Source organism: Tursiops truncatus, chromosome 2, assembly GCF_011762595.2.
Source record: "Tursiops truncatus isolate mTurTru1 chromosome 2, mTurTru1.mat.Y, whole genome shotgun sequence".
Lineage (NCBI taxonomy): Eukaryota > Metazoa > Chordata > Mammalia > Artiodactyla > Delphinidae > Tursiops > Tursiops truncatus.
Window position 1 is genome coordinate 152,754,333 of NC_047035.1, and position 15,801 is coordinate 152,770,133.

A 15,801-nucleotide genomic window follows, 5' to 3' on the forward strand; every position below is an offset into this window, starting at 1 on the left:
GTACGATTTTATTTATATAAAATTGTAGAAAACTATGAGCTAATCTATAGTCACAGAAGGCAGACTGGTGGTTGCGTGGGGGACGGGGGAGACAGCAGGGAGCGAAGGACTATAAAGGAAACGGAGGAAACTTTGCGGCGTGATGGACCCATTTGCTAACTTGATTGTAAGGGTGGTTTTCACGGGAGTACGCATGTGTTGAAAACAACAAATTGTATACTTTATACAGATGCAGTTTATGTTAATTACATCTTACTGAAGCTGAAAAAAAAGTCCACAATTTCTAATCCATAAAATGAATTTTATTTTATGGAGAAAGAATATAGGATCTGATAAACAGAAGTTTTAGAGACTAACATTATCACTGTGCCAGCAATGATACCGCCATGAAGAGTCTGGGTCAGAGGCAAACAACCTAACCACAGAAGCATTTATACTAGATATGCGTAAGACAATTAAGGAAAAGAAAATGCAAAATAATACTGACTTTTACTTTACCATCTCAAATAGCTAAACAAATATATTAATAATAATCCTAATATGATTGATTTTATCCAGATATGTCTGTGATTTGCTTCTGGAGAGAAAACAAAGATTCTAGAAAGGGAAAATTTATTTATGCCACAAAATAGCTTTCTCAGAGGACTGGTAAACTACCACCTCCCCAAGTCAAACTGGGATCAGTTATATTGGCAGTTATATGTTTCTAAAAAGGAAACTCATACCCAGAACTATCAAGTAACGTCAAAAACTAAGGTTTTAAAGAATGGAATCACTTATTTCGATGGTATATTAAATGGTCTGCAAAAAGATTTACCTGGTGCTGGAATTACTGTTTCTAAATGAGTCTGGTCAAGTTTCAGCTTGTCTCCAGAATCAATCATCTTCACCACAGCGGTGTAATTGTCAATTACTTCCTGCCATGTAAAACCAACACTTTTATAACAGAAGAGACATGTGAACACAAAGTCCAAAGGACAGAAATAAATGTAAACAATGAAATTCTAACCAAAAGGTAAGAGTAACTTGTTTTAAGAGTAACTCCTTGTATCAATGGAGCTTATTTTCTAGATGCCATATATGACCTCAGGCTATGGTTCTTAAAGAATTCAATTCAAAGCTTAGTTAAGGTTTTCATCTGGAAAGAAGAGGCTGGTGACCTTAGAATAAGACTTTAAGAAATACAATGAGAGGGATAATTCTGTGTCATTTCAAGTACAGTAGGAGGGCAACTTATGCATGCACAAGGGTGGGTGCTAGCATGAAACTATACTCAGGAAAAGCACAAGAAAGAAAAAGACTGGAGCATTGATTTTTTTTTAATTTTAAAATCCTACAGCAATCGAAAGATAAGTCTCTCAGGCAAACCACAAGGAAGTCCTCCTTGGAACTCTGGGGCCCTATTACATTGCCCGTCATTAACAAAGGGAATGTACCTTACTTACGAGCAAGGTGCGCTCACTGAATTTTTTAAGAGGTGCCGATGGGATTTCATACATACCATTTGCTCTAGTAAGAAAGCCGACCAAAGTTAAGTATAAACTATGGTTGGAAATGAAATATTTCCTCAACCGTTGGGAAGTCAGCCTTCCTTTCATGGAACCATCGAGAACCTTAGACACACTGCTTCTGTTACCAGGACTTGATTTTTAAGGAGTATCAAGATGGCTTTACTCAGCCACACGCCAGCTCCTTCACCAAATTCCATCATAACTCCATGTTCTTACCTTAACAATCCCCTTTTTCTTATGATACTTCTCTCCAAGTTTTTTGGTTATAATTTTCACTACAATTTCCTGGAAAATAAGAAAAAAATAAAGATGGAAGGAATGATATAAATTATCTTTCCTCTTTTGATCCTTCATTTTAAACATTTTCACCGAAAATCATAGTAAAATGTTAACTGCTTTGCTAAATAAGACATTTTGGAGTTGGAAGTCTTCCCAACGATGGCAGAACATTTCCTTAGTAATCTTTCATTCCTTCTGTCTCTTTTTATTCAACACAGTTGGTTACCAAGAGGAAAAAACGCGTATCTCATGGCTGATTTCCATAGTGAAGATTTCCTGAAATCTAGGACTTTCATCCACCAATCTCAACTCTATTAATCCAGGTCTTTCACAGAGAGCTTCTTTCTTTCTCTCCATTCAAGGAAGAAAAAATGCCAAGGATGTTATATGTTGACATTCACCGCTGACAAAAAAACTCAAGAGAGCAGGAGTCTCACTGGGAACTGCAAGCAACGGAGGCTTTGAGCTAAAGCACAACACTTTCCACAATGCTCTTTTCTCACGATGTTGCTCTGGATTTTTGGTAAGACTGGACTCCTCCAGACTAGCTCTAGCTAAAAGCATTGCTCTTCTGAGCATCTAGTTCTCAACGGGAGAGAAATCTGAGTTTATTTCATATTAATGCATTCCGAGTTTGCTTCTTTATCATTGTTTTCCTGATTTCAATTGGCTAATGGCTGACGATAAAAATTAAATCACTTGACTTAATTCCAGATTCACTACAGCAATTCTGTATTTGCTACTTCAAGTGGATACAGCAGAAGTACTAGATGGTCACAAGTACTTCAATAAGCCAGGCTAAACATTACATTAACAAAAACCTAGTAAGGACTTTGGGGGAGAATATTTAACAGCAGAAAAATATGTTTAAGAGAAGGCTTGAATGTTCTTATTCTTAAGTCAGTATTCTATTAAGACTTTCTCAATGAAGCCATATAATACCAACAGTTTCTCTGATTTCTGGGCTAAATTTCTCAAAGGCCCTCATGGGTACACACACTTATAATTTAAACATAATTCATTACTTCATTGTACTATTGACACTTGCTCATAGCACATCTGTCAAAACTTTCTTTTCTGAGTTTAAAAACTAAAGCTCTCCAATCCATCTCTGTGGGCTGCTGGTTATTTTAACACACATACTGCCCGTTTCAAAATGAGACACACACTGAGTCACTGGATCCCTGTTGGCTGATCTTCCCTTTTTTTTTTTTTGCGGTACGCGGGCCTCTCACTGTTGTGGCCTCTCCCGTTGCGGAGCACGGGCTCTGGACGCGCAGGCTCAGCAGCCATGGCTCACGGGCCCAGGCGCTCCGCGGCATGTGGGATCTTCCCAGACTGGGGCACGAACCCGTGTCCCCTGCATCGGCAGGCAGACTCTCAACCACTGCGCCACCAGGGAAGCCCTGATCTTCACTTTTAATGTAACATTCTCCAAGAGGAGCTAGGAAGAAAATCTGAATAATTTACTATACTAGAAGATTATCAAACTGAAAATAAAATTTTATTAAAAGTATTGTCAATGCAGGGACTTCCCTAGCGGTCCAGTGGTTAAAGACTTCGCCTTCCAATGCAGGGGGTGTGGGTTCAATTCCTGATTGGGGAAGTAAGATCCCACATGCCTTGTGGCCAAAAAACCAGGGCGTAAAACAGAAGCAATATTGTAAGGAGTGCAATAAAGACTTTAAAAATGGTCCACATTAAAAAAAAAACTTAAAAAAAAAAGTATTGTCAATGGGAAGAGAACTTTTGGACTAACTAAAAATGCTTTTTTTTTTTTTTTGCTTTTGGTTTGTTTTCTTTTTCCTTTAAACCAATGGTTCTGAACAAAGGTGATTCTAAACATGAGAATCACCTAGGCGGTTAGTGAAAATAGCCATTTCACCCCAGGAGACTGGATAGTGGTAGTATTGAAGCATATATATCTTGGAAAGAAATGGTCTAAAGTTTTTTGAATTGTGCTCTGGTTAAGAACTACTGCTCTAAGCAAAATTCTTGATTACACTTTCATAAACAATATATGAAACTATTAATATCAAATGCTAGCTACTCGGACAGGGAAAGCAAACAAAATAATTCATAGATGGTTACCTCTCTCTAGGTCCTTCCTTTTCTAATCTTCACCCAGACTTCTACTCAGAGACGGAAGTCAGGGAGACTAATGCATCCCAGGAAGTACTGTTTATTAGGGCAGAGTACAACCTAGTGAATCTGACTGCCAGGGAAATCCTAGCTCATCACTTTCTAAATGACCTTGGGGGAATTACTCAAATAATCTATACCTCAGTTGTCTCACCTATCAAAAGGGAATAATAACAGTAATTACCTTGTAGGGCTGATATGAGAATTAACTGAAATAATTCATATGAAGCACTTTTTTTTAATCGTTTTTCTTTTCTTTTTTTTAATTGAAGTATAGTTGATTTACAATGTTGTGTTAGTTTCAGGTACACCACAGTGATTCGGTTATATGTATATGTTTATCTATTCTTTTTCAGATTCTTTTCCCTTATAGGTTATTAAAAAATATTGAGTATAGTTCCCTGTGCTATACCGTAGGTCCTTGTTGGTTCTGTTTTATACATAGTAGTGTGTAACTGATAATCCCAAACTCCTAATTTATCCCCTCCCTACCCCCTGCCTTTCCCCTTTGGTAACCATAAGTTTGTTTTCCATGTCAGTGGGTCTATTTCTGTTTTGTAAAGAAGCTCATTTGTATCTTTTTTTTTTTAGATTCCACATATAAGCAATATCATATGATATTTGTCTTTCTCTGTCTGGTTTATGAAGTACTTATTTTCTATTTAATACAGCAAGGATTTTCATTTTACATAACTTATTTCATGATCTTTCATGTGGTCACCAGGCAAATGTTTCCCATTGTGTAAGAACATAAACTAAGACATGGAAACAAAATTATTTTTAAGCTAGTGAGGGAATAACTATGAAGATTTAAATTAGAACTTTATGCTTTTTGATCTTCAAGATCATTATTAATAATAATAATAAATCAGAAATTTTCAAATCAGAAATTACCCAAATAATTACTTTTCACTCTTGTGTTATTGATCAAGCCAGCTCCCTTAAGGATAACTAAGATACCCTGAAGGTTTTATGAAAACTTCATATTCCAGTAAGTTCAAAACCGAGCAGCAATAAATAAAAAATATTTAAAGTACTGAAATGTTTAAAAATTATTATGCAATTGTTATCTTAAAAGAACAAGAAATAAAGTGAAATAAGTCACAGAAAGATAAAAACTATGACATCATTTATATGTGGAATCTAAAAAATACAACAAACTAGTGAATACAACAAAAAAGAAGCAGACTCACAAATATAGAGAACAAATTAGTGGTTACCAATGGGGAGAGGGAAGTGGAGAGGGGCAATAAAGGGATGAGGGAAAAAAAAGTTATTATGGGCTTACATGAAATCATGTGTGTGAAACTTTTGAAAACTGGAAAGCACTACAGAATTTAAAGAATCTTTCCTTCAATAAAAAAATTTTTTTAAAGACTTTAGTAAATTAGATTAAGAAAAAACGAAAAAAGACAGAAGAAGCAATAATAAAAAAGCAATAAAAAACAAATCTTTCCTTGAACTTATATAATTAAAACGTGTTTTTAGAAAAGGGAACCCTGTTGCACTGCTGGTGGGTATGTAAATTGATACAGCCACTATGGAGAACAGTATGGAGGTTCCTTAAAAAAACTAAAAATAGAACTACCATATGACCCAGCAATCCCACTACTGGGCATATACCCTGAGAAAACCATAATTCAAAAAGAGTCAGGTACCACAATGTTCACTGCAGCTCTATTTACAATAGCAAGGACATGGAAGCAACCTAAGTGTCCATCAACAGATGAATGGATAAAGAAGATGTGGCACATATATATAATGGAATATTACTCAGCCATAAAAAGAAACGAAATTGAGTTATTTGTAGTGAGGTGGATGGACCTAGAGTCTGTCATACAGAGTGAAGTAAGTCAGAAAGAGAAAAATAAATACCGTATGCTAACACATATATATGGAATCTAAAAAAAAAAAAATTGGTTATGAAGAACCTAGGGGCAGGATGGGAATAAAGACACAGACCTACTAGAGAATGGACTTGGGGACATGGGGAGGAAGAAGGGTAAGCTGGGACAAAGTGAGAGAGTGGCATGGACATATACATACTACCAAATGTAAAATAGATAGCTAGTGGGAAGCAGCGGCATAGCACAGGGAGATCAGCTCGGTGCTTTGTGACCACCTAGAGGGGTGGGATAGGGAGGGTTGGAGGGAGGGAGGGAGACGCAAGACGGAAGAGATATGGGGATATATGTATATGTATAGCTGATTCACTTTGTTATAAAGCAGAAACTAACACACCATTGTAAAGCAATTATACGCCAATAAAGATGTTAAAGAAAAAAAAAAGCTGTTTTTACAACAAAGTACCTAACTGGGTATTCTTATAGCAAAAACTGAAAATAATTCCAGGCTTAAATTCAAATTTGTCCATACACAAATTTGGCATTAAACTCAAGAAACATTACTGGTCCATGAACATGAAGTAACCCTCTAATAACAATATAACTAATACTTACAGAGTAGATGCAAAGACAAGTCATTAAAGTTATAAATCTATCTACAGAATTTACAGATATTTAAGAAATTTAGTCATTTATACCAAATGCTATTTAAATCATTTGCTTAAAAGCACATTTAGAAGTAAGAAGCCCCAGCGGGATACGTACAGGCTGGAGCCAGTAATCTGTTCGGGCAGCTCTTTTCTTCTCCTCTTCAATCTGGAGGACGCATGAGACATTCATAAAATTACCTCTTTAAAATCCTCAATTTATTTCAAATAACATTTCTTTTAGCAAAAGAACACCATAAAACACACTTCACAGAAGATCGATATTATTTGCAATCTCTGATAAACACAAACCTTTTTTTGCAATTAGTTTTTGATTGAAAAAAAAAGCAACCTGGATTTAGGAAAATAAGTGATAGGCAAGTCAACTGACCAAGAAGATAAACGTAAACAACCTCTATTGAGTCAATACTGCAACGCCACCTGCCAGCATTACTCTGCCCTATCCCTGCTTCCTCCCCTGGACTGTCATGCGCTGGAAAACAAGTGATGTATTCAGGGGGCAAAAACATAACTCTTACAGACCAATTCAGCACAGCATAGTTGGGTATACAGATTGATGGCAAAGAGGAGCTTCCTTGTTTGATAAGGATAATAAAGACTGTGAATGGAGGGGAAGAAAAACACAACCAGGAGAGAAGTAAATGAAAGGGTGACCAAAAGGAAAACGTGCTGACCAGCTGACCTGGCTGTATCTCACACCTTTTTCTTTCTCAACTGCTCAGTTAACCCTAAGTACCTACTTTCAAAGGGACTGAACAATGTCGCTCTTTGGTTGATTCAAAACCTCATCTTAATTCCTCCAACTTTCCAATATGAACAAAAAATATTCTAAACTTGGCATGGTTATATTCTAAGCAGGTAGATCTGGCTTTCCATTTTACTTTGAATTAAATCAAAATGGCTTATAGGACCTCTGTGGTGTTGCCCCTGTTTCTCTCTCCAACCTCAAATGCCACCACTCTTGTGCTTACCATGCTCTAGTCACCTGGATCTTCCCTTTGGATGCTGAGCTAGAGATCTCCCCTGCCCTAGTGGGGGAACAAGCTATCTCCCCACTCCCTGCCCTCAGACCTCCTCAGCACATAGCATTTTGTAATTACTTATCCACTGGTTCACTTGGTCATGGAATGCCTCCTTCACTAGGGTGAAAGTTCCATGACATGCAGGGACTGTGTTTTTCTCCCTACTCTACACATGCAGGACCTCACATGATGCCCAGCACGTAACAGCAACTCAGTATCTGCTGAATGATCGAATGACTACATCTCACAGCGTACACACGTTATATTATACTTTAAGCTTTTCTAACTGTCCTGCATTGTGTGAGGACTCAGTAACAGGGAAGACCAAACAGTTACTCCCATCCCTTGACAAATGAAGAAAAGGAATGAGGAGACCAGAGGAAATGATGTTACAGGGAAAAACGTTAGCTTCTTGTACCCATTTATTCTTTCTCTTCGCCTTTTCTACTTATTTCATAAATTTATTGATAAGGGAAGGTGATGTGTTGGAAGGGAGAAAGGAATACTTAGGAATATATTAAGAACCTTCTGCAGAACGGCTCTAGAATCTCAGGTAAATTTAGAGCAAAAGTATAGCCCTAGATCCAGGTAATCAGAGGTTTTCACTGATTCATCATATAAACTTGGCCATCAGGTTAAATCACATTAAAAATATGTCAGAGGGCTTCCCTGGTGGCGCAGTGGTTGAGAGTCCGCCTGCCGATGCAGGGGACACGGGTTCGTGCCCCGGTCTGGGAAGATCCCACATGCTGCGGAGCGGCTGGGCCCGTGAGCCATGGCCACTGAGCCTGCGCATCCGGAGGCTGTGCTCCGCAGTGGGAGAGGCCACAACAGTGAGAGGCCCGCGTACCGCGAAAAAAAAAAAAAAATAATGTCAGAGCTTTCTCTCCCGGGTAGGAGGTGGTAAGTGGAAGTCAGAGGCAACAGGAGAGCCCAGGTTGGTGGGGGCATCCATGGAGGATGCCAATTTCACGAAGCCACCAAAGGTGAGCAGAGCTTTCATTTCTGGCTTCAATTACCACTGAGGTTCTCCTAAACTAACTCTATTGACCATAATTTCATGGAGTGTTTTGAAGACAGCACTTGAGGCAAGAAAATAAACCTATCTAAGGAGGTTCCAGCCTCATTCAGATGGAACTACACCTACGCTCTTTTTTCCTAACCTGGTATGAGCACATTTTTCTCACTTTATATTAATCTCATAATTGGTGAAACTATTTAACTTTCCTTGGTTGGAATCACATCCTTCCCCTAACAGCTAGAGTTGACAAGCACTTCATAAAGCGTACCTCCATGATTTCATCGAGTGCAGATTTCTTCTTCTTCTTTTCTTTTGACTGAGCTGAGCTCTGGGAAGATTCCTTCCGTTTCACCGATGCTGCGTTCCCTACTGTCTTCAGAGCACTTGGTCCCAAAGAACTGATGGGAAGAGGAACCGTGCTGTTAACAAAAACTGTGCAGAGACGCAGGCTTTATATAATGTGCAGAAGGAACAACACAGAAGAAATCTGTTATATGGTTAGCTTCCAACAGATTAGTCAAAACTACAAAGGGCGTGTCTATCACTTACAGGACCGGGAGCACCATGAGAAAATGGAACCCTTCCTGTCCCCCCACCTTCAGCTAGTGCCACTCTATCAGTGTGGCTGAGTGATGGGTGACAGCATTGGCTTCAGGGTTGGGGCCACCAGGGTTTGATCCTACTTCTGCTGGGACCTTGAGCAATTAACTTTTCTAAGCCTCATTTCCTCACATATAAACGGGGGTAGTAATGTGACCCAACTCTAGCTCGACCGGCAGGATTAAGTGAGATGTTTGTAAAACAGCTGGTAGAAGTCCAGCACATTGTTATCAGTTCTATTTCTTTAAAGCAAAGATCTCAACATCCAATTAAAATTTTTTTTATCGTTCCCAATTGCCTAACGTCGTCAGTGTACATTCTACATTTCTGAGTGTCATCATAAAATTGTCACCACAGGCCCCAGAATGCCATCCCTGATTTATTACGTATACTGGTCATTCTGAACAATCTGCTATTGACTGAGCCATGCCCTGTGCTTCAAGCTTTTGCAAATCTGCACATGCCTCTTTTATACCTAAAATAGTCTCTCCATTTATCTCCGTTTGTTGAACTTCTTTAAGATCCATTCTTCATGAGGCTTCTTGGAATTTGTTGTTTTTGAACCGCCATAGCACTTTGGGGCAGGCATCCCACTCCACCTGGTATGTAATCATTTGTATATATGACTCCTCTCTCACAGTAGGGGAGAGAATATATATATCCACATATATATATATATATATATTTTTTTTTTTCCCCCTGTAAAGTAGCAGTAACTATCTTGTGACTCAGATAAAATAGACGCTCCATTAATATTTGCTGACTCACTGAATATTATCAGTCTAATTATTTAATTTGTCATACTTGTAAAATACAAAGAACACATATTTGCACAAAGCTACCATGGAAACAAGAAAAAAAGTGTGATTGATAGAAAATACAGTAGAGTTAATATTTTCCACTCTTTGGACCTTTTCCTTTAGGCATTTAAAGGCAGCATTAGCTTTATTGGCAGCCGGACGACTGTAAGGACTCCCAGTGGAGCCTGCAGTCAACTGAAATCCCTGCTTCTTATATGGGGAGGCTGCAGGTCAGGACTCCCACACCCTGTCTTCATGGAAGCCATTCTCTCTTTATCTAACTGGAAGGCTTTAAATTTACCCTTGCGATATTTCACTTACTAGGTTTTGTCCCATAATTCAATCCTCTGTCATATTTTTAAGTTCTAAGGTTTGTGACAACTGTAAATAATATACATTGGTTGTGAACAGATTAAGTCCAATTAAAGATAAACTCTTCAACGTGCTACTCAAAATAAATACTCTTTAGAGTTAAATGTACTTTGAGCTAGGAATCCACCGAATTTAGCAATAATTCCAGATCATAAACAACCACAATATGTCTATATAATAGGCACTAATAATCCCAGCAGAAGGATTACGTGGCTATTTTCGGGTCTAGTAATTACTTCTTCCTTACATGTTCATAAACCACCTATTTCCTACTATAATCACTAGGAAAAGCTAGCTACTATTGTGTTCTGAAGATTTTTCTCCACTTTTAGAAAAAACATTTGCTTATTTTTCTGCTTTCTGTGTCTTCTCACATTCTCCATGATTCCTCAAATTTTATCAACAGTGAGTCGTCAAACACATCTATAAATTACTCAATATTTTGGTATTTGTTTCAGCTTGGAAATTTAACCCAATTTAAAAATGGACAATAGACAATTCTCCAAAGATCTATAAATGGCCAGAAAGCACATGAAAAGATGCTTAACATCGCTAATCATTCGGAAACTGCAAATCAAAACCACAATGAAATACTACCCACACTCATTAGAATTGCTATTATAAAAAATTACAGAAAATAACAAGCACTGGCAAGGATGTGGAGAAACTGGAACCCTTGTGTAATTGCTGGTGGGAATGTAAAATACTGCAGCTGCTGTGGAAAACCTTTTAAAAGTTAAACACAGAATTACCATACACTCCAGCAATTCCACTTCCAGGTAAATACCCAAAGGAATTGAAAGCAGGGACTTGAACAGGTATCTGTACACCGATGTTCGGAAGAGCATTAATCACAAGAGCCAAAAGGTAAAGACAACTCAAATGTTCACTGACAGATGAATGGATAAACAAACTGTGGTCTATATATACAGTGGGGTATTATTCAGATTAAAAAGGAACGAAATTCTGATCCATGCCACAACATGGATAAACCCCGAAGAGCTTATGCTAAGTGAAAGAAGCCAGACACAAAAGGACAAACACGGTATGATTCCACTCAAATGAGGTAGTCAAATTCATAAAGACGGAAGAGTAGAACAGAGGTAACCGGGGGCTAAGGGGACGGGTCGTGGGGAGTTATTTTTTAGTGGGCTCAGAGTTCCAGTTTTGGATGATGAAAAGATCTGGAGATGGATACCGGCGATGGTTGCACAACAACGTGAATCTACTTAATGCCACTGAATTGTATACTTAAAAATGGTTAAAATGGACCATCTCATGTTATGTATATTTCACCACACAAGAAAACTAAACTGAATAGGAAAAATAAAGTTTTCTATTTAGCAAATGTATTCAGCATTACTAAATGATTAAAATGCGAGAATCATCGGGAATAAAAAGATGAACAGAACAGCCCATCAGGATCTCATGATGTAGTGGGAGAACAGATACGGAGGGCATTGCACGGAGAGAGAGCAGTAGATGCAAGCGAGGGTGAGACCACAGAGTGCGTAGGAGACAAATGGCTTAGCAGAGCCGCGGTGCAGATGGCAGGTGGTACGCCTGTAAACGTAACTAGAGGTTATCATATAGACGACGGCTTAAATTGCTGAAAGTCTTTAACAAGAGAAAGACATGGTAAGATTTGACGTTCAGAAAGATCCTTTCTGCTTGTGATATCAAGAATCTCTTAGAGGGACTTCTCTGGTGGCAGAGTGGTTAAGAATCTGCCTGCCAACATAGGGAACACGGGTTCAATCCCTGGTCCGGGAAGATCCCATGTGCCGCGGAGCAACTGAGCCCATGCACCACAACTACTGAGCCGGCATGCCACAACTACGGAAGCCTGCACACCTAGAGCCCGTGCTCCACAACAAGAGAAGCCACCACAATGAGAAGCCCACGCACCACAACGAAGAGTAGCCCCCGCGCACAGCAATGAAGATCCAACACAGCCAAAAATTAATTAAATTTTAGAAAAGAATCTCTTAGAGCTAAAATGAATAAATGAAAAATATAAAGAATGTTGATGAGACATGATGAAGGACAGTATTCTAAAAGATTAATAAAACGGATAATAAATTTGGATACCTCGTTGAAAAGAATATTCTAGAAAAACAAAAATTATACAAGTGATAAAAATTGAGGGCTTTTCTGGTGGCACAGTAGTTGGGAGTCCACCTGCCGATGCAGGGGACACGGGTTCGTGCCCCAGTCCGGGAAGAACCCACATGTCGCGGAGCTGCTAGGCCCATGAGCCATGGCTGCTGAACCTGTGCGTCCGGAGCCTGTGCTCCGCAACGGGAGAGGCCACAACAGTGAGAGGCTACATACCGAAAAAAAAAAAAAAAGAAAATAGGCAATTTGTTTCCAGCTTTGCTTTGTATGATAATCTTACACCAGCTGCTGTACCAATAATGCCCCACCAGCCCAAAAAAAGATTCTAGTAGAAAGGTGAGAGATTGAGACAGGGTCAAATGAGGTTAAAATCAAGGCAGGAAATGAACAGTAACAGACTGGAAATGGAACGGAAGGCTTCTAGAACAGCCCTAGGATTCTGCTTTCAGTAACTGGAGTAAGCATGTGTGCAATTAAGAGACAGGGAAGCCACACTGAAGTGGAGTTACTGAGCTGATGAGTTGTGGCCCAGGCAGTGTTATTCATGTGTATGAACACAGCTGGAATCTTCATTAGTTACCTGTCAGACCGGGCCCAGTGCCAAGTCTTCCTGGAGACACGGAGGTGTGTGGAGGCCAGGCTGTGCCTGGAGATGGAAAACCAAAGACAGTGTGTGGCTGACAGGGTCTTGGTGCCCCGGCTGGGTGTCAGGCCTGAGCCTCTGAGGTAGGAGAGCCGAGTTCAGGACTTTGGTCCACCAGAGACCTCCCGGCCCCATGTAATCTCTATAGGCGAGAGCTCTCCCAGAGATCTCCGTCTCAACGCTAAGACCCAGCTCAACTCAACGACCCGCAAGCTCCAGTGCTGGACACCCCATGCCAAACAACTAGAAACACAGGAACACAACCCCACCCATTATCAGAGAGGCTGCCTAAAATCATAGTAAGTTCACAGACACCTCAAAACACACCACCGGATACAGTCCTGCCCACCAAAAGACAAGATCCAGCCTCATCCACCAGTACACAGGAACCAGTCGCCTCCACCAGGAAGCCTACACGAGCCACTGAGCCAACCTTCCCCACTGGGGGCGGACACCAGAAACAACAGGAACTACTAATCTGCAGCCTGTGAAAAGGAGACCCAAACACAGTAAGGTAAGCAAAATGAGAAGACACAGAAATATGCAGCAGATGAAGGAGCAAGGTAAAAACCACCAGATGAAACAAATGAAGAGGAAATAGGCGGTCTACCTGAATAAGAATTCAGACTACTCATAGTAAAGATGATCCAAAATCTTTGAAATAGAATGGAGAAAATACAAGAAATGTTTAACAAGGAACTAGAAGAACTAAAGAGCAAACAGACAATGATGAACAACTCAATAAAGGAAATTAAAAATTCTTTACAAGGAATCAATAGCAGAATAACTGAGGCAGAAGAACGGATAAGTGACCAGGAAGATAAAATAGTGGAAATAACTACTGCAGAGCAGAATAAAGAAAAAAGAATGAAACGAATTGAGGACAGTCTCAGACCTCTGGGACAATATTAAACACACCAACCTTTGAATTATAGGGGTCCCAGAAGAAGAAGAGAAAAAGAAAGGGACTGAGAAAATATATGAAGAGATTATAGTTGAAAACTTCCCTAATATGGGAAAGGAAATACTCAATCAAGTCCAGGAAGTGCAGAGTCGCACACAGGATAAGTCCAAGGAGAAACACGCCAAGACACATATTAATCAAACTATCAAAAATTAAATACAAAGAAAAAATATTAAAAGCAGCAAGGGAAAAGCAACAAATAACATACAAGGGAATCCCCATAAGGTCAACAGCTGATTTTTCAGCAGAAACTCTGCAGGCCAGAAGGGAGTGGCAGGACATATTTGAAGTGATGAGAGAGAAAAACCTACAACCAAGATTACTCTACCCAGCAAGGATCTCATTTACATTTGACAGAGAAATTAAAACCTTTACAGACAAGCAAAAGCTAAGAGAATTCAGCACCACCAAACCAGCTTTAAAACAAGTGTTAAAGGAACTTCTTTAGGGAGGAAACACAAGAGAAGGAAAATACCTACCAAAGAAACCCCAAAACAATTAAGAAAATGGTAATAGGAACATACATATTGATAACTACCTTAAATGTTAATGGATTAAATGCTCCAACCAAAAGACATAGGCTGGCTGAATGGATACAAAAACACCACCAATATATATGCTGTCTACAACAGACCCACTTCAGACCTAGGGACACATACAGACTGAAAGTGAGGGGAGAGAAAAAGATATTCCATGCAAATGGAAATCAAAAGAAAGCTGGAGTAGCAATTCTCATATCAGAAAAAACAGACTTTAAAATAAAGACTATTACAAGAGACAAAGAAGGACATTACATAATGATCAAGGGATCAACCAAAGAAGAAGATATAACAATGGTAAATATTTATGCACCCAACATAGGAGCACCTCAATACATAAGGCAAATTCTAACGGCCATAAAAGGGGAAATCAACAGTAGCACAATAATAGTAGGGGACTTTAACACCCCACCTTCACCAAGGACAGATCATCCAAAATGAAAATAAATAAGGAAACACAAGCTTTAAATGACACATTAAACAAGATGGACTTAACTAATATTTATAGGACATTTTATCCAAAAACAAAAGAATACACTTTTTTCTCAAGTGCTCATGGAACATTCTCCAGGATAGGTCATATCTTGGGTCACAAATCAAGCCTTGGTAAACTTAAGAAAATTGAAATCGTATCAAGTATCTTTTCAAACCACAATACTACGAGACTAGATATCAATAACGGGAAAAAAACCTGTAAAAAATACAAACACATGGAGGCTAAACAATACACTACTAAATAACCAAGAGATCACTGAAGAAATCAAAGACGAAGTCAAAAAATACCTAGAAACAAATGACAATGAAAACACAACATCCCAAAACAATGGGATGCAGCAAAAGCAGTTTTAAGAGGGAAGTTTACAGCAACACAATCCTATCTCAAGAAACAAGAAAAACCTCAAATAAACAACCTAACCTTACACCTAAAGCAATTAGAGAAAGAAAAACAAAAAACCCCCAAGGTTAGCAGAAGGAAAGAAATCATAAAGATCGGATCAGAAATAAATGAAAAAGATATGACGGAAACAATCACAAAGATCAATAAAACTAAAAGCTGGTTCTTTGAGAAGATAAACAAAATTGATAAACCATTAGCCAGACTTCAAGGAAAGAAGGGAGAAGACTCAAATCAACAGAATTAGAAATGAAAAAGGAGAAGTAACAACTGACACTGCAGAAATGCAAAGGATCATGAGCGCTTACTGCAAGCAACTATATGCCAATAAAATGGACAACCTGGAAGAAATGGAGAAATTCTTAGAAAAGCACAACCTTCTG

General features: G+C 38.9%; 1 protein-coding gene across 1 annotated transcript in view; it reads right to left on the reverse strand.

Moving 5' to 3' along the window:
- The window catches only part of KIN (Kin17 DNA and RNA binding protein), a 46,309-nt gene that overhangs the window by 13,733 nt on the left and 16,775 nt on the right, over window positions 1-15,801 (reverse strand). The window contains exons 8-11 of the mRNA XM_019933227.3: window positions 8,756-8,885; window positions 6,542-6,592; window positions 1,728-1,796; window positions 818-917 (exon numbers count right to left, since the gene is read on the reverse strand). Of these exons, the coding sequence (XP_019788786.1) occupies window positions 818-917; window positions 1,728-1,796; window positions 6,542-6,592; window positions 8,756-8,885 (350 nt within the window). The remainder of the gene's footprint in view (window positions 1-817; window positions 918-1,727; window positions 1,797-6,541; window positions 6,593-8,755; window positions 8,886-15,801) is intronic.